Below are 22853 nucleotides of genomic sequence, written 5' to 3'. Positions count from 1 at the left end.
TTTTCTTTGCCTTCTTCCCCCTAAGAATGGTAACAGGGGGGGGGGGGGGGGGGCGGGGGGTGTTTAGCGTAAGTATAGCTCCAGGTCAGGAGGGTGACCTGGGCTTCGGCAAGCAAAAGTCCCTACTGGCCATCATCAGACATCTCCCCATCCAAAAGGCTTATATGTGTTACCTTCCAGAGCAAGGCACCGGGGTGGGCTGGACGACCAGATAAGGTTGTGTAAGCACTCGAGGTTCTCGGAACCCTCGAGTTTAAATCCAGGGAAGCAGCGATAAGCGATCACAGTTCCCACAGGGAAGGAGGTCTGGAACTCGGAGATGTTCACGTAGCCATTGGAAGAGGCTAGAGGTCTCAGGCAGCCTGCGAAAGCAAAATGGGAAGGTTTCACTGGGGCGCCTTTGCATATGTGTAATGGCCAATGGCACAGAGGAGCGCTTTGGGATTGTCCCTTAGCAACAAAAGGACATTGCAGACTTGGGCTGCATATACATAGATGTTTGCTGGTATATCTGAAACGGTGTCATGGGGGTCAGGTAAACAGTTAGGAGGGAAGGAGAGAGGTAAGTTGGGTATGAATTAGTGCATCCCTAGCCAGGTAGTGAACCTGTCCCAAATGGATTATTATTAGCATTACTTGAGGGGCTTTTACAACCCAGCGGTGCCCAGGGTCCATGCCCAGGAGGAGAGCCTGGTATCACTGTGTGTTTATGAAGCTCTCTGTGTCATTTAAGATGACGTCAGGGCTGAGGACCACTGAGGCACCCTAGGAGGGGACAGACACTCCAATGGCTAGGGATAGGTGACTTGGGCAGCTTATGTTCTAAACTCAGTCACGGGATAGAATCTTGTCGTGCTAGCACTACTAGATTTCTGACAATCAAGTGTGAAGTGAGATAGATTAAGAGTCTTAAAGTGTGCTGGTTTTCAAACTTGAGAATTCCTCAGAGGGCTTAATCGACACAGACCCCCCCAGATCACATGCTGGGCTTCGGTCTCAGCGAGTCTCAGTGGAGCCCGAGGCTATGCATTGCTACGGTGGGTCCAGGTGGGTGGAAGGCACTCGGAGGAGCATGGACTGCTTCGGGTCTCTGCTCCAAAAGGAGCATGAGGGGTGCTATCAGAGAAGTGGGGAACCAGACCCAGGACCCCCCCTAAATCTCCAGCTGCCTTTGGTTCTTGAAGCCTGTGCTATTCCTAATGGCACAGAATTCTGCTGTGTGCACCTTTCCTGCTGCCATGGCATTGTGTCGAACATAGCAATGTCACTGGAGTGCATAATGGCATCACAGGGAGATGTGATATCCTTCCAGGGGACGGGATAGAAGTGATAGCATATAATGAAAAGACCCACTTTCCCTTCTAGTGCCAAACTTGGACTTTGTACTCCATGCATAATGGAAGATGACCAAGCCCTCCTCCAGAGCTGGCTTTGCCACATACTATCCTGAGGCGTTCTCTCAGTGAGTTGCTTTAGTACCTGTGCACCAGAGTGAGGAGAGACAGGAGAGGCACCAGGACAGACCTTAGGGACAAACACAGTCACCTACCTCACTGCTATGCCTTAGGCACCAAGGTCCACAGTGTGAGCAGGCCCCAACTCAGAACCAGTCAGGAGGTTTCTAGACACCCCCAAAGGTACAAAAACTCTGCATCTTTTTATCCTGTCTCATGGTATTAGATTGTTTTTCTCAATCCCTGCTCCCTCAGTGTGTGTGTATGCGCGGGTGTGCTTGTGTCTGTCTGTCTGTCATCTGTGATGGCATGTACATGTGTGGCTCAATGCCAGGCATCTTTTTCTATTGTTTTTTTTCTTTCTGTGAGACAGAGTCTCTCACAGTACCAGGGCATCTCTTGTCTTGGCTCGGCTGGCTAGCCTAGCCATGTCCTGTCTCTGCACCCCCTAGACTGGGATGCAGATGCTTGCCACAGGCCATGCCCAGCTTCTGTGGTTCTGGCAATCCACCTCAGCACCTCATGCAGGCGCTTTACCAACTGAGCCACCTCCTGAATTCAGTCCCTGAACTAAAAGCTGGTCATATTCACAGCAAAGGCGAGATGTGAGGGGTCAGAGTGGGGAGTGGGAAGTGGGGAGCAATGTGATCAGAAATGAGGAACAGCAGATGAGTCCATTAGCAGGAGCAAAGGAAGGTGCGGGATGCTTGTACAGTTCCGGTGGCTGACAGGGTGTTGGCCCTGCGCTCCCTCCTGTCAGGGCTCCCACTCCAAACTACTCATGTGGAGACAACAGTCTTTCCCAAATGACAGATAATTCTGCCCCACAGCGAGCAGGGCATGCAGACCCTCTCCAAAACCTAAAGTACCAGTCCCCTCCCCCAACAAAAAAAAGGCCTCTGTGCAGCCTGCCCTCCTCTCCTCCTGAGGAGATGGCAGGAGCCATAATTCCTGCAGCTAATCTGTGCTGAGGGGGAAAGAGATGCTCACTCTTGGCTGGAGGCAGCCCATCCTAAATATACCAGTGGGAAACAGGCCTCAACTCAATACTTCAATGGGATTTCCATTTGCACGTCTGGATAATAGAGAGATGCCTACCGGAGCCTTAGCCCCTAGATCTATAGGTGCAAATAAAAGTTCTAGAATGAAATGTCACTCTGGGAGCCAATTACAATCCACCAGGGGGCTCGGAGAGGTGCCAGGCTGTCTGCAGCAACAAGATCCCTTTCTTGTGTCCTGCCAGCTGGGTGGTCAGAGGAAAGCTGGTGCAGGGGCAGCGGGCAGGGTTCTGTCCCCAGTAACAATGACGCACAGGATGGGCTGGGACCACAGCGCAGGCAGGGCACCTACTGCGTGGCATGAGGGGTTTTGAGGAGGAGTGATGATGGAGCTGGGCTACCTGGCATTGTTTGGAGCATTACGTCTCTTATGAGTAACCAGGTGCAGGCTTGGGTGGGGTAGGCCTACAATTCCAGCTGCTTTGGAAACTGAGACAATGAGGTGACAAGTTTAAAGCCCATCTGGGTTATGGAGTGAGTTCAGGGGTTGTTTGGGCAATTTGCTGAGACCTTCTTTCAAAGTTAAGAGTTAGAAGGAGAAATATGAGCATAGCTTAGAAGCAGGGTACTGTGTGAGGCCCCTAGGTTCAAATCCCAGCAATATTTTTTTTTAAAAAAGAAAAGAAAATGAAGAAAGAGGAAAAGAGAAAGAACAGCCAGCCAGCTCTCTTGTTGCTGACCTGCTGCTGAGGAGAATTTGAGAATGGGAGAGCAACCCAGACTGGGCCAGACAGAGCAACAGCAAGGCACATATCTGAACTCTTTAAAATAACGTCCCAAGAGGCCACAGGGAAACAGGATTCCTAAGGAAACTCAGTGGATTTGAGGAATACAAGGGAGAACTAGAGAGGGTGAGAAGCCACAGAGAAAGGATATGGAGAAAAACTGGACTGCAGGGCGTGGCTGAGGTCTGAGGTGACTCTCCTCACCCGTGACTCTGGTCCTGGAATAAAGCTGTGGCTAATGATGCTTGTTTGCATGGGGAGCACAACCCAGGCACCAGATGCTTGTTTTGTAGGCAGTCTCTGAACAGGTAAGTAAAACCCATGTCTCTTTTAGGGTAGGCTAGCAGCACAGGCCACAGGGCAGGCAGAGTGATGGCTGGGCTCCTCTGTCCTCTCAACTCTGAAACCTTTGTTCCTTCATAGGGTCACAACTCTTAAGCTCTGGTGTGGGAAAACAATTTATTTCTGATGATGGAGCACACAAAGCAATATCAGGGCCTGCCAGTTGTGATTTCCAGGCGCAAAGTTAACATTCATCTCAACTTGAACATGCCAGAGCTTCTGGAACAAATTCCAATGCCTTCCTTCTCCCTCAAACTATGAATTATGCATTGGCTTCTTTTGGCCCTTTAGACCAAGTCACATGTCAAAAAATAAAATCAGAATTAATGTGAACTCCAGGGCTTATTTTCAGAAACAGGTCCCTCTGTATATGGCGGCTGGGGCAAATTTTAAAAAAGTGTGAAAGGATAAATATTCGCTGTGCAGTTTGGAAGCATCTGAATGTGATTATTTTTCTGCTTTTCATGAATGATAAGAAGGATAGCATTATGAAGAGAAAGGCTTTCTGTAATATGCTTACTGTAGTCTCGCTGCTACCCAAGTACCACACTCTGTTATTTCCATTACGTATACAACGATTCATCCCTGTATTCAAAGCCCTGTTACGAAGCCTCCTAATTCTTTTTAATGTATTATTATTAGTGTGTGTATGTGTGTGTGTCTGCCCACGCTAGTGTGTGCAAAGGCATGGCATACACGTGTAAGCCAGAGTGCCTGTGGTGGTCGGTTCTCTCTTAGAGCCAGAACTCAGGTTGTCAGACTTTTGGGCAAGCCCCCTTTCCCTGCTGAGCCCCTTTACTCGCCGACTTCTCCTAATTCTTCAACTACTTTTCTGATTTTCTAAGGAAAAGGGACTTGATATTAAACATACTGAAGCATCAGCTCCATCCTTTCTGTACTGGGAAATCTGGTATACCGTGCTGAGTCACCGCAAGGAGAGGGGACCCAAGAAGGCAGGGCAGGACCTAGGTGGGGCGACCTTGTATTTCTCTGCCAGAATTTCGTTTGTTGTTTCATTAGAGGATCATGCATGCCCATCCTTTACAATGACAGGGACAACAGCGGCTCCCATCTCATACCTTGACAGATGGGCAGGTTATCCCATGTCCCATCGTCACGGCATAACGAAACCAGGTTGTACAGGTCAGGGTAGCGGATCTTGAATCCCTCATGACAGTTGATGACTAGCTTCTCTCCGTGTCTGTATGTCTTGTTGTGAATCTCAGCATCTTCAATTTGGGGGATGCGGCAGTCTGCAATAAGAGACGAACATGACTTTTTGCAATTCAAAATGGTTAACGGCTTTACAAGGAGGCTCTTTTTTTTTTTCAGCCCTAGTCTCCATCTGTTAACACAGAGATAACCTGGTACCTCACCTGTCACCAGACTCAGGTAACAATGACAAGGTCACAGTCTGCATCGCAGAACTAACAGGGTGCAGGGACCATATCACAAAAAGAACTTTAGTTTCTGCCTATGACACTTTGTACCAAGCAGCTTGTCTTCTGAATGAGTCTCAAACAAGATAAAGAGTTGGCTGTATTTTTGACAGGGTTTAACATTGTTTAGCCTGTCAGGCTGGTCACTGTAGCCACCCAGGCATGGCACAGGACCTGGCCTCAGACACAGTGCGCAGGACAACATGGAGTACAAACTGCCTCTGCGTACTAAACCAGCACACACCCTTGCCAACCCCCTAGGGTTTAGGACAGCTAGGCATACTATGTCCTCACATGGAGTGGCTGAGCCCAACTGAAAAAGACAGTGGGGGAGGGGGGAAGGCAGTGAGGGCAGGGAGCAAAATGACCAAAACACACCAAAAAACTCAAGGTGAGTGTCTGCTTCCGACCCTATCTACTTACAATTTACGGTAAAAGCCACTGTGCTTGCTCCTCAGCGTCTAGTTGGGATTCTGTTCATCCTAGCCCCAAACACCACACAATGAGTCCTGTCTTGTATATCGCCCACTGTGTGTGTGTGTGTGTGTATGTGTGTTGATTTTTTCTTTATCCCTCAAGAGTACATCTCTGTTAAATGTTTCCGATTTTGTCTACTTTATTTTAGTGCTGGGGTTAGAAACCAGGACACTGAGACTGCTGGGTAAATGTTCTATCTCTGGGCTTTACCACCACCCTTGCTAAATGCTCCTGATTTTAGACACACACAGGTTTATAAGTATGACCTGGAGATAGGTTATACTCCACCTTGATGAAGTCTTCTTTTTTTTTTTTTTTTTTTTTTTTTTTGAAACAGGGTTAAAATGTAAGGCCAGGGTTTTCCTGGAACTCACTTTGCTACAGAAATTCTTCAGTGTGCTAAAGAATGTTTGGCTTCTTAGCTGGTCCCCCAGAGTCACTGAATGTACAAGGTAGCTGGAATAGCATCAGTANGAGACTGCTGGGTAAATGTTCTATCTCTGGGCTTTACCACCACCCTTGCTAAATGCTCCTGATTTTAGACACACACAGGTTTATAAGTATGACCTAGAGATAGGTTATACCCCATCTTTTTTACTTTTTCTTTTTTTTTTTTTTTTTTTTTTTTTTTGAAACATGGCAAAAATCTAAGGGTAGTGTTTTTCCAGTCTGAACCTTTCTACAGAAATTCTTCAGTGTGCTAAAGAATGTTTGGCTTCTTAGCTGGTCCCCCAGAGTCACTGAATGTACAAGGTAGCTGGAATAGCATCAGTAAGAGCCCTGTTCATTAGGACACTGAAGCCTGGAATTGTCAACCCTGAGCCCTGAGCCCTGGGAGCCCTGACACAGGTAGAAAGAGGGAACATTGCAGTGGCTGGTGGCTGCTAGCTTTGGTTGCTCTACAAAGAAAGGGTCCATCCAAGGGCTTATCAAGGTTGGGGCTAGGTTCTCTAGACAGCAGACTCCATAAATCAGGGCATGAGAAATGAGGAAGTCTCAGAGAGGCCTCCTTGAAGGAGGAGGGCCTGGATCAGCTTCCAGGGGAGAGGACCATAATATTCACTGTGGATCATTTGCAAGGCCGGGATTAATTTTATTGTTGCCACCACTGGCTTGAGAGCAGGCCCTGAATCACTACACTGACACTTTGACCCAGGTCTTCCCCATTGTTTACCCCTTCCCAGCTTCATTCATGTTCTTGCCAAAGAACTGCAGGAAGAGGGCGCTGCCTGAAGCTCCAGCAGGAACCCTGGGGGTGTGCACAGCCCTCTGAGCCCAGCTAGCTGGCTTTGAGCACAACCCTGGTGTTTCCCCGGAGTCCCCAACAGTCTCAGCTGAGGAGCTGACCACTGGTTTCCATTTCACTGCTCATTCGTTCTGTATCAGGGCCACAGAAAGGAGTGCTCTACCTATTCAAGTTTAACCCATAGTTTCCGAGCTAAAATCACTGATTTTCTTCCAAATCAACCTCAGAATGGTCCCGACTGGAGTCACAAGGTAACTGACAACCCGGCACACCAGCGCTGCCTCCTCCTCCTCCTCCTTCTTCTTTTTTTTTTTTTTTTTTTNGTTTTTTGAGACAGGGTTTCTCTGTGTAGCCCTGGCTGTCCTGGAACTCACTCTGTAGACCAGGCTGGCCTCGAACTCAGAAATCCACCTGCCTCTGCCTCGAGCGCTGGGATTAAAGGTGTGTGCCACCACGCCAGGCCGCGCTGCCTTCTTCTTAATGGAAAACTGTGAATTATATATTTCTCTCCATGGCATGCAGCAGACATTATTCCCAGCACATAAAAACACATTTATCAGGACGCCTGGCTGTAAAGTCCTGGCACAAACAGTTCCTGAAGTGGTGAGTACGTGCGTGTGTAAGCAACCATTCCATGACTGACTTCAACTGTCTTCACGTCGTCAAGAATTAACTAGCATGGTCAGGAGGCAGTCAGTTCGGGGAGTAAAGCCAATGGACAGAGTGTCCACTTGGACATCACAGACAGGTTGACATCAGCTAGTCAGAGGGAGAAGCACCCAGCCTTGCTCCCAAGATTGATTTCCCAGCCTGTGGTGAAAGTAATGTGTGATGCTTCACACAGGCTGGGTCTGCTACAGTGTGTGTGTGTGTGTGTGTGTGTGTGTGTGTGTGTGAATACAGACACTCTGGTCAAAAGGGAGTCTCATAGGACAGTGCACCACTACACAGGAGAGCCACAGGGCCAGTGGGCAATAAGGTTTTGTAGTTCAAGTCCCTCCGAAGTGGAGGAAATCAGTTGGGATGTGCTCTAGAGCCAAGGGAAAAGCTAGCCCAGCCCAGCTCTGACACACCTTAAACTTCAACAGAAGAACGGGTCACCCACATCTTCTCTGATGTTTCACGCTCACGATGTGGCAGTACCCTCTCTCCCGGACGGAAAGGTTAGGTCAGCATAAGATGTAGCCTTAGGTAAGCATCTGCTTCAATGATCTTTGGTGACTGTAAATAACAATCAACCTTATTTCTAGGAAAAGAGTCAAGACCTTGAGTATCTGAAAACCTATGTGTGATCTTCATTAATGCTGTAGTTGGTTTCATATAGGAATACAGATGGTCCTTGGTTTACAAGAGGAGCCCTACCCAGAGAAACTTACGGTAAATTGAAAATGTTAAAAGCTGAAAATGGGGCTGGGGAGGTGACTCCATCAATGTTTGCCAGCCTAGGGACATGAGTTCAACTCCCAGAACCCAGAATACGAAAAGCTGGATGTTGTAATCCTAAAGGCAGAGACAAGTGGATTTCTAGGGCTTGATGGCCAGGTAGCCTAATGGGTGAGCTCTAGGTTAATGAGACCCTGTCTCAAACATCAAGGTGGATCCCATTACTGAAAAATGACACTCAAAGTTGTCCTCTACTCTCCACACACCTGTGCATTCAATTGTATGTGTGCCCTTCCCCCACCCCACATGCACACACACACACACACACACACAGAGGTCCCTGCACATCAGCTACTCAGTTGAGTGCAGGGTGTGGGTCATTTCCCCTCATCATCTTACAGCTGACTAGAAGTTAGAGTTTGCTGCCTGCCGGTGCTGACCAGTATGGCAATGCAACTCCACGCCACGTATCACTAACCCAGAAAAACGCAAAATTCAAAACGTGAAGTGAGGTTTTACCAGGTGTGCATTGCTTTCACATCACGGTAAAGTCAAGACATCACTCATTAGCATAACCATTGTTAAGTCAAAGACTGATTGTATCACAATTTCCTAAATCATGGATTCATCCATTCAGAAAAAAAGCAATATAAAGCCACTTCAAACATATCATTAGCAATGACTAGAAGCATCTGTCAATATTTGATTCTGTCACATAGAGTCTGGCCAACAGAACTTGGTGGGTGGGGCATGAATGGTTGGGTGGGTGGGGCATGAATGGGCACTTCCAGGGATGTTGCCCCAGGGGCAGCAAAGGCTTCCATTCTGAAAACCCACCTCTCACCAGCTCACCACAGCCACTGTCCTAGCTGAACCTATTAAAATGGAGATTTGGTTTAATGAGCATGTGGCGGTACTGAACAGTTACACTTGAATACAGACAAGAGTCAATGAGACCAGTCAGCAGACAGCACAGTCTCCAGGGATGGGGAAAGCACAGGAAGAGTCAACTTTCGTTTTTTCCAGATGTTGGTTATATGGGAAAATGCAAAACCATGCCCAGGAACATGAATATATGATGTATAGCTACATATAAGCCTTGCAATCCACGTTATTATGTTAAAGGCTCTAAATGTCTTGCTGTAAAGACTATGACTTAAATTTTGATGAAACCAGCATTTGTAAGTCTTACTTATTCATTCTACTGCGTGTTCATCCGTTCAGTGACTAGTGAGCCCACACACAGGTCCAGCGTTTCCTAGGTGGGGGAAGGGCATGGCAGAGGAGTCACACCGTTTCCACTTTTACAGCGCTTGCTCGGAGGAGGCTTCTAACAGCAAAATTAAGAGACAAATGGGCTAGAAAACAACAGGCAAATCTCACTGCTGCGATGAGCTCATAATGTGGTGATAAGATAGGGAGTGACTTGGGGACTTATTTAATTCGAGCAGACAGGCAAGGGGCCTCTGAGGAAATGACATTTATTAAGCTGAGACCTGAATGACAGCACCGATCCAATTACTGTGTGGATCTGGGAGATTTCAGGCAGAATAGCTAGGCTATCAGAAAGGCCAGGAAGAAGCTTGGGGTCCTAAAACGCACCAGGGAAGACCTGTGTGTTTGCAACAACTGAGGGGAGGGGCAGGGATCCAGATCGTGCTCTGCCTGATGTTTTAGGACAGGGAGTGGGGTTTTATTTTAGTGGATGGGATGCTATTAAGCCTAAGAGTGTAGAAGGGTCTAGATTATATTTTGGCCAAGGATATGGTCTTGTCTTCAGGCCCTTGGAGGCAACCTCTAAGTTCCTGGAGTCCCTTGCTTGAGATAAATACCTCTGCTCACTTGGTGGTTTGAGGAATGCTGAAGTCTGTGTGCTTTGGAACACCAAATATCAGTGTAGCTTTTGGGTAGACTGGAGACCAATATCAGCCCACAAGAGTCAACTATGTCTATATGAAAGGACCTAATAAAACCTTGGACACTGATCTGTGGGTGAGTCTCCCTGGTTATTGATATATTGTCAAATTCCGCTGCTTCAAGGACAAGTGGTGTCTGCACAGCTCCACCAGGTGCTTGTGGCTGTCACTCCTGGATCCTGTCCTGTGTAACTCTTCCCTTAGGCGACTTTAACCTGTGCATCCTCACTGTAACACACTTATCTATGAGGGTCATAGTTTTTCTAAGTGATCTGACTGAATTATTGAATTTGAAAATGGCCTCGGAGAGCCCTAGACCTGCAGACAGTGTAGGAGTAAGGAGGCTGTAGGGGCCTGAACTTCGTTTCACTGGATGGTATTTTAATTTGCTACCTACTGACATTGGTTAGCATTACTCTCTTGCCCTGGTACAACCCAGAGAGACAGTCCTGACCAGTGGTTTATTCAGGAGAAGGTTGCAAAAGCTGAACAGATTCAGCCCAGGCAAACGATGTCATTACAGACAATCAACACGGAACAAGGGAAAGGAGAAGTGACGGCTACTGCTGTCCAGAGGAAGCTGATGGAACAGGGGTGCTGCTTAGAAAAAGAGGAGCCACTCAGTGAGCAGCTTTGCTTCTGGCTGATTCCTTCCTCTTTAAAGGATGGTGACTTTGATGAAACCTGATGTAGCATCAGAACAGGACCCTTGATAGCTTGTGGCTCTACATGAATGCCACTGCGGCATTATTAGTTCCCTGCCTGAAACCACTAAGAAACACACAGACACAAGCACAGACAAATAGGCGCACACATGTGCACACACATGCGTGCACACACACACACACACACACACACACACACACACACACACAGAAAGAGAATGATTATAACAAACAAGTATAGTAAGCACACTTCTTTATGGTTTGCTACTTTGAAGTGCCAATCATTTGTTCATTTTGTTTTGTTTTTAGACTTTCTTCTCTTTTTTGAGATAGGGTCTTGCCACACGGCCAAAAATGACCTATGGCACTGTGTTGAGCTGTGCTATGTATTTTTATATTTACACCATAGATGGTGAATTTTTAATGGGTATTAGCTGTCCATTTTTCAGGGTGAGACTATTAAGCATTACATATACTGGAGTAATTATGCAACATTCACAAAGACTGACCACGCTTGGGAGGAAATATAGTCTCCACAAGTAGCAAATAGTTAAAATTACTGATCATGTGTTTGGGCCACAATGAAAATAAAGACAGAAACGAATTGTTACAAAATTCCCGTGTTGGAAACTGAGTAATATCTTCCTAAATAACCCATGGGTCCAATAAAATAACAACATAAAAACCAGGAAAAAATGTTTTGGCTGGACTAACAATGAAAATTTGCATATTCCAATGTATGCTCTGCAGATAAATCTTTGACTATACATTTCTCTTTAAGCCTAAACACACAGAAAAAGTCTAGCATTGTTGCTTACACATGCCAGTAATCCCAGCACTCAGGAGACAGCCAAGTTAGCTGGGAACTCTCTGGGTTCCAGGTCAGCCATGACTACACAGTAAGACCTTGTCCCAAGGAAGAAAGAAAGAAAGAAAGAAAGAAAGAAAGAAAGAAAGAAAGAAAGAAAGAAAGACAGACACCTACGTAAACATACAAAAAATAAATACTTAAAGTCAAGAACACACATCTTAGAGTTGACTGAGTCAAATCTGTGATTGGACAAAGCTTGGAGTCCTAAACACACCAGAGAAGACTTGCTCAAGTTCTCCATTTTAGTCATGTTCTTACTGCAACTGAGGGTCTGTGCTTAAAGTTATATTGAATTTTGCTTTATAAATGTTGAGTTTAAATGGTTATAAGTTACTAGGCTTATAAGTTTAAATGTTTATAAGTTCAGGCTAATCATTTAGAACTAAAATGAAGAATTCTTTATGGTCAGAAAAAATGGATATGCGATTAAACCTAAGGAAACTACAGGGAAATAAATAATAAAGGGTATCTAGGAGAGGATTTAGTGAGAAAGGAGAGGACCAGGCTAAGAAGGACCAGGCTTGGGTTCTTCAACGCCAAAATCCAGTCAGTGATGGGATCCACCGAGAGCTATGAAGTAAAGTACATCTACCCATGTAAGGATAAAACGATATAGCATGACACAGCTTACACTAAAAAAATTTAAAAGGCAGAAAAAAACTTGAAGTAAAAGAAAAATGAGAAATTAGGTGAGGTCAAACTCTTCACACAAGGTCAGAAACAATCTTATTTACCAAATTTGCCAACTTACACTTATGCAAACATTAAGTAGGCTCCGTTTCTATCAGAAAGGCTTCCCACAGAGCATCCCCCAGACCCAAATTCTTCTCTATGGATTCTGCTGAACGTTTTTGGATGATCTAGCAGCAGCCTCACACACACACCCTGAGTGAGGCGTTCTCTTCTGAAGGACGCCAGCATATTTATGGGGCAGCCTCCCTTGATTATTACACAATGTAGAAAGACTAGCTCAGAAGGAAAAAAAAAAGCAGTCAGGCCAAGCCATCTCAGCAACAGATGCAAAACTTAAAATTAACACATTAGCGCACACCATTCAACTATATCACAAGTAAGCTGATTTAATGTTTAATGATCAACCAATGTGACTTGAACATTTAACAGAGTAAGGAGAGAATTAGCATCTTATTAGATGTGAAAAAAACATTTGAAAAAAAATCCCACATCCATTCATATTAAAAAGCTCTTCATAAGCTAGGGATTAAATAAAATACTGCAATTTAATAAGCGATATTATTAGGAAACTATGTTATTGCAAAAATGCAGAGGCCTTGATTGGAGATCGGGGTCCCTGACTGAGCTCACTTCTCACCCTTACGTCCAAATCTGTGCTGGGTTTCCTGACTGAAGCAGCATTCAGATAAGAGGAAAGTAGAAGGAATGAGCTAGAAAGAAAGAAAAGCTTTACTATTCAAATATGAAATTACAGTGCATATGGTAAGAACCAAAGTAGCTTACAAAGAGAGGGGCTTGAGTGCTGGCTGAACCTAATCTAGACAGCTCCTCATTGAAACTCTCTTCCCAGGTGATTCTAGACTGTGTCAAGCTGATAAAACAAAACGTCACAAAACGCAACGTCATAATGTCGCGTCAGTATTCAAACTTGTTTTGGCGGTTACTATGCTCATTCTAAAATTTGTGCGGAAACCTGGAAGACCACGAAGATCCAAGACAGTTTTGAAGGAACAGAAAGAGGGTAACCCTTGTGTTACGAGCATTTAAGAATGATTACAGGGCTACGGTAATAAAAACAGAATCACATCTATCGCATTAACAGACAGACTAATTAACAGAACAGAGGATTGAGCCAGGACTTCCATTTCCTGACAAAGGTGGGAACATTCATTCCAGTGAACAGTGCTATGTGTGTTACATACAAACCAAGCCCAAAAAGAATAGTTAGAGGGATAAATATGCAGGCAAGACAGTAAGTCTCTGAGATTACAAAAGAAAATGCCTTTGCAATATCATAATACAAAAACATTTTTGAAAGATTTATTTTCATTTGTAAGCTCTGTGTGTGTGTGTGTGTGTGTGAGTATGCACACACACATATGAGTGCAGGGGCCTGTGGAAGCCAAAAGAGAACATCAGATTCCCCTGGAGTGGGAGTTATAGACACTTGTGAGCTAGCGAACCTGGATGGTGGGAATCAAACTTGGGTCTTCATTAAAAGCCACCTATCTAGCCCAGTGAAAACAGTTTTAAAAACAACAAAGAAAACCCCACACAAATTGAGTGTAAACAAAAAGATTGATAAATTTGACTACATTCAAGTTAAAATATTCTGTGCATCACACAGCTAATAAGAGAGTAAAACCTTAAGCCACAGAATAGCTTTGTAGCACCTATAACTAACAAAGGACTCGCGTGTTGTGTATATAAAATCTCCTAAAAAATCAATACAGAAAAGACAACTAATCAATAAATGGTTAAACGAATTAAGCAGGCACTTCACAGGGGAGAATCACAAGATAGCCAATAAACACAGAAAGGTTCTCAACTTTATTATTCTCCAGGGAAATGAGCATTAGAGGTGAGAAAGTCGGGGAGTGGTGGAACATGCCTACAAAGCAGGACTCGGGAGGCTGAGGCAGGTGTGTCCTGTACAGTATGATGCTCTCTCAAAACACAACCAACCAACCCACACCAAAGAAACAAACTCCAGAACAACTAAAGACTGCAAACACTGAAGGATATGCCCTTTCTGTGTGCGGGAGATAAACTAGTACAACCACGTGAGAAAACTAGCAGTACCTAGCGACACTGGACTTATGCACATCACACACCTCAGAAGCCCCACACTGGTGCAGAACCAATGGAAATAGGAGATTATCATTCATCAATAGGCATGATCAGACATGCTTACTGCAGCACTGTTTATAACGGAAGTCAATTGGTAAAGTTTAAAGTATGTACCAAAATGAATATTCAAATGAAGGTAGGTCCATACCCCATGAAACAGTGAAAGGGATCAAAGGGCACATGGATTTCATAAAGTCAGTCAGATCTAAAGTAGCTCTTAACCTATATGTCCGTGTACGTTAACTCCAAAGCCAGGCCAAGGGAAATTACGCTTGTAATAGCGCCATGTTTAGGATGCTGATGCTTTGGGGGTTAGGGGGTGTCCATCATAAGAAGGGATTGCTACCTCTCAGGGGAGGAGGAGGAGAGTGGCACTAAGCTCCTAGGGACAGCACCAGTGTCCTGTTTCTTCCCTGGATGTTGGTGCTACCTGGTGAGTATTCACCCGACTGTAGTGTCTCCTGAACTTTGGCAAATACAAAGATATATATGCATAGATATGCAAATTTAAACAAAGTCATGATAGAGACAGAAAATGAGCCATGATGGAGAACAAGAAAGTTCAATGAAGATGCTACCCCGTCTGGTTCTCGGGGTGGAGCCACTGAGCAGAATGTCTTGGGATGAATGCCTGGCTTTTCCCATGAGCATGAGAACAAAGCACCGAATTCCCCCAAAGCATTAAACCTTCATTACTTGCCAGAAAATTTTCAAGAGGGCAAGCTGACCTCTTGATGGAAGTTACAGAAGTCAGTGCAGTTTCATCATTCAGGTAAACCATGACTTTTTACTTCGTGTGTGTGTGTGTGTGTGTGCTCGCGCACACACGCGTTCATGTACACATTCACTCATAATGTGTGCATGTGCACTGAGGATAGAGTAGTTCCTTCTATTGCTCTATACATCATCACCACCACCACCACCATCATCATCATTTTGAGACAGAGTCTCTCACAGAACCTGGAACTTATCAATTCAGTAAGATGGCTGTCCAGCAAGCCTTAGGGTCCTTTTGTCTCCACCTCACCAGTGCTGGGGTTACAGATACAAGCCACTGTGCCTGGCTTCTTACATGGTTTCTGGGGACCCCAACTCAGGCCCTCATGCCTCTGCAGCAGGCTTGTCAGTGGCGCCATCTCCCCAGCCCTTTCTGCTTCTCTTGATCAACGAGAGCTTAATTATTTTATCTTTAAAGAAACTCTGAGATCAATATTCACTTTCTGGAAAGTTGCCTTATATGTAAAAAGGAAGGGATGTGAAACCTTGAGTGGCCCAACATGGACTTAGAAGAAGCATTAGACAGGACTTTGTGCTGGGCAAGGCTCTCTTTTATTGGTATTGGGTACCAAGCTCATGGCCTTGCAAATGCTAGTGTACAATTAGCCTCCTGAGTTATATCTCCTAGCCAAGAATGGGTTTCAAAAGCTGTTCTCGTAGACTGAAGCCTGGCAGAGCATCTGCCCGGTCTCCTATGCTTTACTTACAGACAGAAGACCCAGGGCAAGCCTCTCAAGGAGTGCCTGAGCCCAGCAGGAGAACCACCCATGTGTTGGATACATTTAGATCTCAGCCTGGAAAATGCTTAGGGTGTGGTGTCTACAAAGTGCATCCTTCATCCCTCCGAGGCAATCAAAGGCTAAGACTAGCCATCGAGATACCCAAGGCCAGTGCAGGTGACCAGGAAGACAGAAGACATTCAGTCAAAACAACAACAAAATGATGTCTGGGAATTTAATGATCCCAGAAGTTGTATTAGCCAATTGAAATTGGACTCTGAAACAGGCAAGTCCGCACTATGGGGCCTTTGCTTTGAGGTCCCAGGAGGGGCTCTGAGGAAGTCTCTGTTGGTGCTAATGAGACTCAGAAAATGGAGCCTGGAGAGACCAGGCCAGCCTCAAACCACTCCATGCTGTAGAGAGAACTGGGTGCACTGTGATGAGTTTTGAAGAACATCCCTGGGGGAAACTGCATTCTTCATAAGTAACCAACCTGATTGTGGGTTGTTGGAGCTGTAAGCTAATGAAAAACTGTGTTCCGGGGATCCATAGTCAACTAGATGTTCAAGGTCACTACTGGTCATCAAGGTCACCACTGGTCATCATGTGACCTGACAGAGATCTAAACCATGCTGATGTTGTGACTCTCCATTTACCTGAAAATTCTGTGATTTAAAGCTTCCCTACCCCCTCTCCTACAGGGCCCTTGTTCAGACAGGCTGGGAACGCAGCACTCATGGATGGAAGAATTCAAGAAGATGGTTGTAGGTGGTTACCTCACAATGCCACCCAGATGGAGACGTCCCCTCTGCACTTGTGGGCCCGATGGTGAGGCTAGTGAACCTTTGCCTGTGGCTATCCAGCTGTCCTATTGCCAGGGGGGTAAGAGATTGTTTCTGCCACTCTTGACCGGATAGGCCTCTGTCTCGCCTGACCTCATTTCTCTAGAATTTTTTTCCCCCTTTTAAGTCATGTTCACATTTAATAAGAGAAATTCTTCAAGAACAAAAGCCAAGTTCACACAGGAACAACAAGGGAGGGCGCATGGGCGAATGGTAACTTCTGTCAACATCAGTGAGACCTGACAGTGGCCCTGGGGACAGGCAGGGGTGTCCTTCTGCACTGTCCTACCTTAGATGATGAAAACATGCATGTATCTTAGGGGAAGACATGGGAGTACTTGCCCATGTGGGCAGAGGCTGTCGCTTTTGATAACTCATGTCCAAAGCAACAAAGGGAGAATTTTAGGTGATAGGCAATGCACCTGAGAAGAAAAGAACGCTAAATAAAACATTTTTAGGGCTTCCATCTGTTCCGGTGAGGCTCCCGAAGGTGGAAGACAGCTCAGCTTAATATATGAGTAGCCATAAAAGGGAATAAGATTCCCCTGCTTGTGAAAAATGCCTGTACCCCACACTTTCGATGAATAAAGGGGCCGGCTGCCAACTCGGCTGCCAGCTTTAGCTTGTGAGTCAAGTTGGATCTTTTAATTAAAAATTTATAATGTAATAATAATACTTAAACTCACATTGCACCCATCCCCCAGGAAGCTCAAAGAATCTTCTTAATGTCAAATTATTCATCTTTTATAGCAGTCCTGGTCAGGCCTATGGGAGCCAAAATATTGTAGTAAGTACTTCAAAAAAAACCGTGCTCCATGAATGGATTTTTTTCTTCTTTTTGGCATGTAGCAAGGAACTTTGGACAAAGAAGGGTTAAACAAACAGGCATAGCAAGCAGGGGGTGGGGGTGGGGGGGTGCGTTCAGTTCCTTAGGGCTATGACCTGGCTACCAGGTACCAGGAACGTTGAGACAGAAAGCACAGGTTGGGAGGTTCCCAGGTGCACCTTGGCCTGGCCTGGGAGCTTTTAGAGGTAGCCCTGTGATGTGTGCCTCCTCCAGATGGAAACATGCAATTGAATGAAACATAAGAGTACAGTGTTTTCGCTTTTTTTTTTTTTTAAGTTCTGCAGGCAATCTGACAGGCATTTTGGGTTGCATAACTGCAGGGAGAGCACAGGACTGGAGGTCACTGGGATGCCGACCCGTCCACTCCCTGCTTGCTTCTTGAGCACACTGTGTAACTCACTTATGCTCACACAGGCCTCTGTCTGATACACACACTGATGCTCTGATCACAAGAATGGTCTCCGAGGAACCCTGCTGAACTGCGACAGGAAATAAGTCCTGTTCCCTCACACAAAGCTGACACACTGCATCCCTGAGTAAGGCACTCTGGTGGGGGCTGGGGAATGGGTTCTAAAAGAGAAAAGTACCTGGGAGTTTTCTGTTTTTGTTTTAAGAATGCCAATTCTTTGGTCCTGCCCCTAGCGCTTTAGTGAGAGAGGTCTCAATAGGTTTTTACACCAGGCTCTGAGGCCAGGGCCCTAAAGCAATTGATCCCTACCAAAAAATGCTGACAGGGAGGAGAGGCCTCCCTAAGGGGGTGTGGACCTGCGGCCATTAACATGTAAGTCATCCCCTTCCCCAAGGAGAGGAAATGAGCCCTGGCCATTTCCTGAGTGTCCTGGAAAGTACAGAGCCGATCCCATCCCCACCACTGCCCAGGCTTCCACTGTGAATCCAGCTCCTCTGAGGCTCTGCTTTCTCATCCAGAAATCAAATGCCAGAGCCAGCATGCTGGGCTATTATACTCACTGAAGAACACAGCCATCCGGTCTAGCACCCAGCTATTGATGAACACACTGCATCCAGCACCCACTGAAGAATATACTGTGTATTCAGCACCCAGTGAAGGAGATATAGGGAATCCAGGACAGCCCCTGGCCATTGAAGAGCAAACACATCATGCATCTAACACAGTACCCAAACCACACAGGACACGTCTCCTTAGAACAGTACTATGTGCTTTGGGGAAAGGAGAACAAAAGTGTTACACAGCAGAGATGCGTAGAACGCAGAGGTGCATGGGGGACTGGTGTCTGTGGGTGGAGGTAACATCTGGACTGATATCTGGCTGTCATGGCTCATCTTTGTCAACATTCCCAAAGTGTATGATCTGGAACTGGGCAGCCCCTTTCATGGCCCTACAGACAACTCAGACTCAACTGCACCCACATCATTAATTATGTCAGAACGATGATAAAGTGTGTACTAAGGCAACCAGAAGTACAAAGGGAAGGGAGGCATGCTCTGTGGGAATGACCGCGTGCGGCTGCAGCCACCTTGCACAAACATCAAAGAGACCATGGCAAAGCCAGTACTCCCACAACGAGCTCTGCGGGACTATTCAGAGTGGTACCTAGAGGAACACCAATCATCCCCAGGCTACCTGTGAAGGCTGTGGGGAACCTCGGAGGAGGCAGAGGCAGGTGGCTGCAGAAGGCCACTGTGTCTTACAAGAACACTGAGGAGGTAGTGGGAGCTGCAGGGACACAGGGCCCTCCTTTAGCACCTCACGGCTGAGAGCTGCCTGCACACCTATGCAGACAATGGATATCCGAGAGCATCCCAACACATCTGCAAGGCGCTGCAGCATGCGACCTGCAAGTGGGACCTTCTAGGCTGAGCGGTCCCTCCCTTTGAAGGCACTGAAACAGGAACAGGGTTGTTCTTTGGGAGACAAAAATCTTTGGGAGCCAGCGAAGCAGCTCAGATGTTATGAGCACTGGCTGCCCTTGCAGAGGATCCATGTTGGACTCCCTGCACTCATGCAGTGGCTTACAATCTATTACTTATAAATCAAGTTCCAGGAAGTCTGATGGCTTTTTCCTACCTCAGCGGGCACTCATTGCATGGGCACAGACATCCATGCAGCCCAAACATCCACACACTATAATTTTTAAGAGCTCCCCAGAGCCACACATTTCCCTCCATACCGTGGCTCCCAATTGACACTTTTAATTAAGCCCTGCTCTTGAAACAGCACCAAAGGTTGTACCTGGGGCTTGTGGGAGGAGGCTGTGGTAATGGTTGAGCACCAGGTTTTGAGTAGGCAGAGCTTGGAGTTGCATGTTCTGTGTGGTTTAAGCAATGTTTTTCTACTCCTCTTTAGCTAAGAGAAACCGACTGTCTAACTGGAGAGGAATCGCTGCCTGAAAAAGCTTTCCTCTCAGACAGTTCATCTGAGAGCAACACAGGATGCTCTGCGGAGGAGGGACATGTAAGGTCTCTTAATAGAGCATTGTGCCGGGATTAGGAGTGTCACCTCCTTATAAACCCTCTGGACGCTTGCTGGGGAAGACACGCTGGGACAAGCTGTCTGCCAGAGCCGGGGGGATCCAGTGTCACGGGCAGACTTTTTTCTCCTCCTTAATATGTATTTATCAGAAGCTGACATGAAATGAGATGTCCAAGGAGACCAGGCAGCACCAGTTCTCCACGATGCTCAAGGAAGCTGGCTGGGGAGGAAATGGGAAATTCCCTCCACCCTACCAAGGAGAACCTGCTGATGAAAGCACTCAAATACGAATTTCATAAAAACTTTTTTTTTGCAGTGATTAGGTGTCTATTTCACAAAGCATAGCCATTCTTGGTCGGGACATTTAAAAGAGAAAAGAAAGCTGTATACCCCCTTCACCAGTGTGACTGACTACGACCGACCAGTGTGACTGACTACGACCGACCGAAGGTCCTCCAGGGGCACCCAGAACCCAATCAGATGACAAACTTCCTGCTAGGCAGATCTGACTTTAAAAGCTCCATAAAACCCTTCCTAGTGGGGAGGCTCCTAAGGGACTTTGGTGCTGTGCATTGCTGGCTCGCAGTCTAAAGGAGACCCTTGCCAATGCAGAAGCTGGCTGGAACTGCTTACCGAGTTCTGCCTAAGAAGCAAAAGCAGACGCTTCTGTTATGACCAACGCATAAGGGAGAAGGTATTCTGCAGCCCAGCAGCCAAAGATGCTCACTCAGGGCAACGTTTCCAGTAACACCGTCAATCACACAGGCCTGGCGGGGGAGGCGGAGCTTCCTCCCTTGCTCTGTCCATTGGGTCATGACATCGGTGGGAACCAAAGTGACTTTATTTCAGTTTCTAGGATATCTCCCTGCCTTGACATTTGTGTTCAGCCTGTGTCTAGAAATTCAATTCACACAAGGCCAATCTTATTTCACCTCTTCCTCACAGAAACGTGTGTGACTCCCAGGAACGTGTCCCCTCAGTTAGACCCAGCTGAGTGGTTTTGCCACAGCAGAGGCCCAGCTGGTGGCCAGTACCCTGACCTCACAGGTCTGCAATGCTGTGCCAACAAGGCATCTCTCAGTCTTCAGCCAGCTACAGAATCTCCTGTGCTCTGTGCATTCACCAGGCTCCTAGTCCTGAAGGCTAGTGTGGCCCTCGGAATGACAGCTCAGAAGAAAACAAAACAAAACAAAACAAACAAAAACAGCCACACAGCAAGTGGGAGATTTGGGTACCTACAAATCTACTCCCTGTAACGTCAGCTATGCAGACCTTGGTTCACACTGAGCTCCTCTGAAACAAGTAGTTTAGACTGGAGGTATTGGTGGTGGTGGTGGTGGTGGTGGTGGTGTGTGTGTGTGTGTTTGCGTGTGTGTGTGTGTGTGTGTGTGTGTGTGTGTGTGTATGTGCGCAAGCACGCAAAGAGCTGGTACATGTTAGGGTGGAGGGTAAAGAGTGGAACCCGTGGGATGGTCCAAGAAGGCTTTTGCCTACTTTGTTGTACACCACACCACATGCACATCACATGACTTCTGCAGAGCACAGCTCAACTAGTGGGCACCAGGAATCAAGGAAAGTGGCTGCTTCAAACTCAGCTTCTCAGCAGAGACATAGTGGTACATTTTGTGCTCCCAGCACTTTTGAGGTGGAGGTAGGTCCATCACAAGTTCAAAGTTCACCTTGGCTGCACAGCAAACTCCAGGCCAACCTGAGAGACAGGAGACCTTTTCTCAAAACAAACAAAAGTTTGCCCTCAGACATAGCCAGCAGGTAGGAGAAAGGAGTTGGAGGACAGTGGAGGTCACAGCAGTGAGCTCCAAGGCCAAATCTGGTCCATCTGTCACGGAAATCCTCATAGAATGCAGGGAACCCTTTACTTCCTTAAGACTCGGTGTCTCTGCCTGCCGAAGGGTGTTTCAACTGTGAGAGTCCTATGAAGCCCTTCAACCTCAACGCAGATCCAGTCACTTGCAGTAACAATGTGCTCCCTTGCCTGAGTCAGATGGGGCCTTTATGACTCAATAAAGGGTCAACCACAGCCCTGTCGGGGAAAGCACCCAGTCTTAGTGAGACAGGGCAGGGAGAAGCCATGTTTACACTGTAAATGTAGAAATGAGATAATTGTCCAGAACAGCAAACGTACAGAGTCAGTTATTTGGTAGAACAGGGGTGTGAGGCAATGGGGCTTTAGTGTTTGTGTGTTGGCTCACTATGTTTCTCTGTTTTGTTTTTTAAGACAGAGTACTAAGTACCCTAGGTTAGCCTCAAACTGGCTAGGCTGGCTAGGTAGCTGGGTTTTGAGTAACTAGTAGTTGAGATTTTTTTTTTTTTTTTAACCTTCTTGCTTCTGCTTCCTAAGTGCTGGGCTTGTGCCACTATGGCTGATTTATGAGGCACTAGAATCAAACCCAGGGCTTTGTGTGGGCAAGAGAATTTCACCCACCAGATTCTCTTTCCTTAATCTTCCAAACCCACGCTTTCACTGTGATGCGCTCTGAAGCTTTTCCTTCTCTGTGTGGACACATGGACTGGCTGACCTACGAGAAAATAAAGATGCTGTCCCAGAGGAGAACCCCCACAGAGCTGGAGTATTCTTACTCCTGTCTCATCCTACCCTCTTGTGCCCCAGAAAAGCTCCCCACACCTCTGAACTCCGGATGATGGAGATGCTGCCCTCACTGCCCTCAGGACTGGCCCAGAGTAACCCTGCTTCTCCACCACTTCTATCTTGCTGGTTGTCAGTACAGCTGAAACACTCCCAGAGGATTCCCATATGTTAGGTCTACCTTCAGTGCTGTTAGTCCTAAGCTGTGTGAC

The 22853-nt window shown here is 46.4% G+C and overlaps 1 protein-coding gene across 2 annotated transcripts in view; it reads right to left on the bottom strand.

Annotated features, from left to right (window-relative positions):
• Susd4 (sushi domain containing 4) overlaps positions 1-22853 on the bottom strand; it is a 128424-nt gene that overhangs the window by 35150 nt on the left and 70421 nt on the right. For both annotated transcript variants that reach the window (XM_029479514.1, XM_021171306.2), the window contains exons 4-5: positions 4659-4832; positions 174-362 (exon numbers count right to left, since the gene is read on the bottom strand). In XM_029479514.1, coding sequence (XP_029335374.1) covers positions 174-362; positions 4659-4832 — 363 coding nt within the window. The remainder of the gene's footprint in view (positions 1-173; positions 363-4658; positions 4833-22853) is intronic.

This window comes from Mus caroli, chromosome 1 (genome assembly GCF_900094665.2).
Source record: "Mus caroli chromosome 1, CAROLI_EIJ_v1.1, whole genome shotgun sequence".
Lineage (NCBI taxonomy): Eukaryota > Metazoa > Chordata > Mammalia > Rodentia > Muridae > Mus > Mus caroli.
This window is presented reverse-complemented; position numbering and strand designations above follow the sequence as displayed.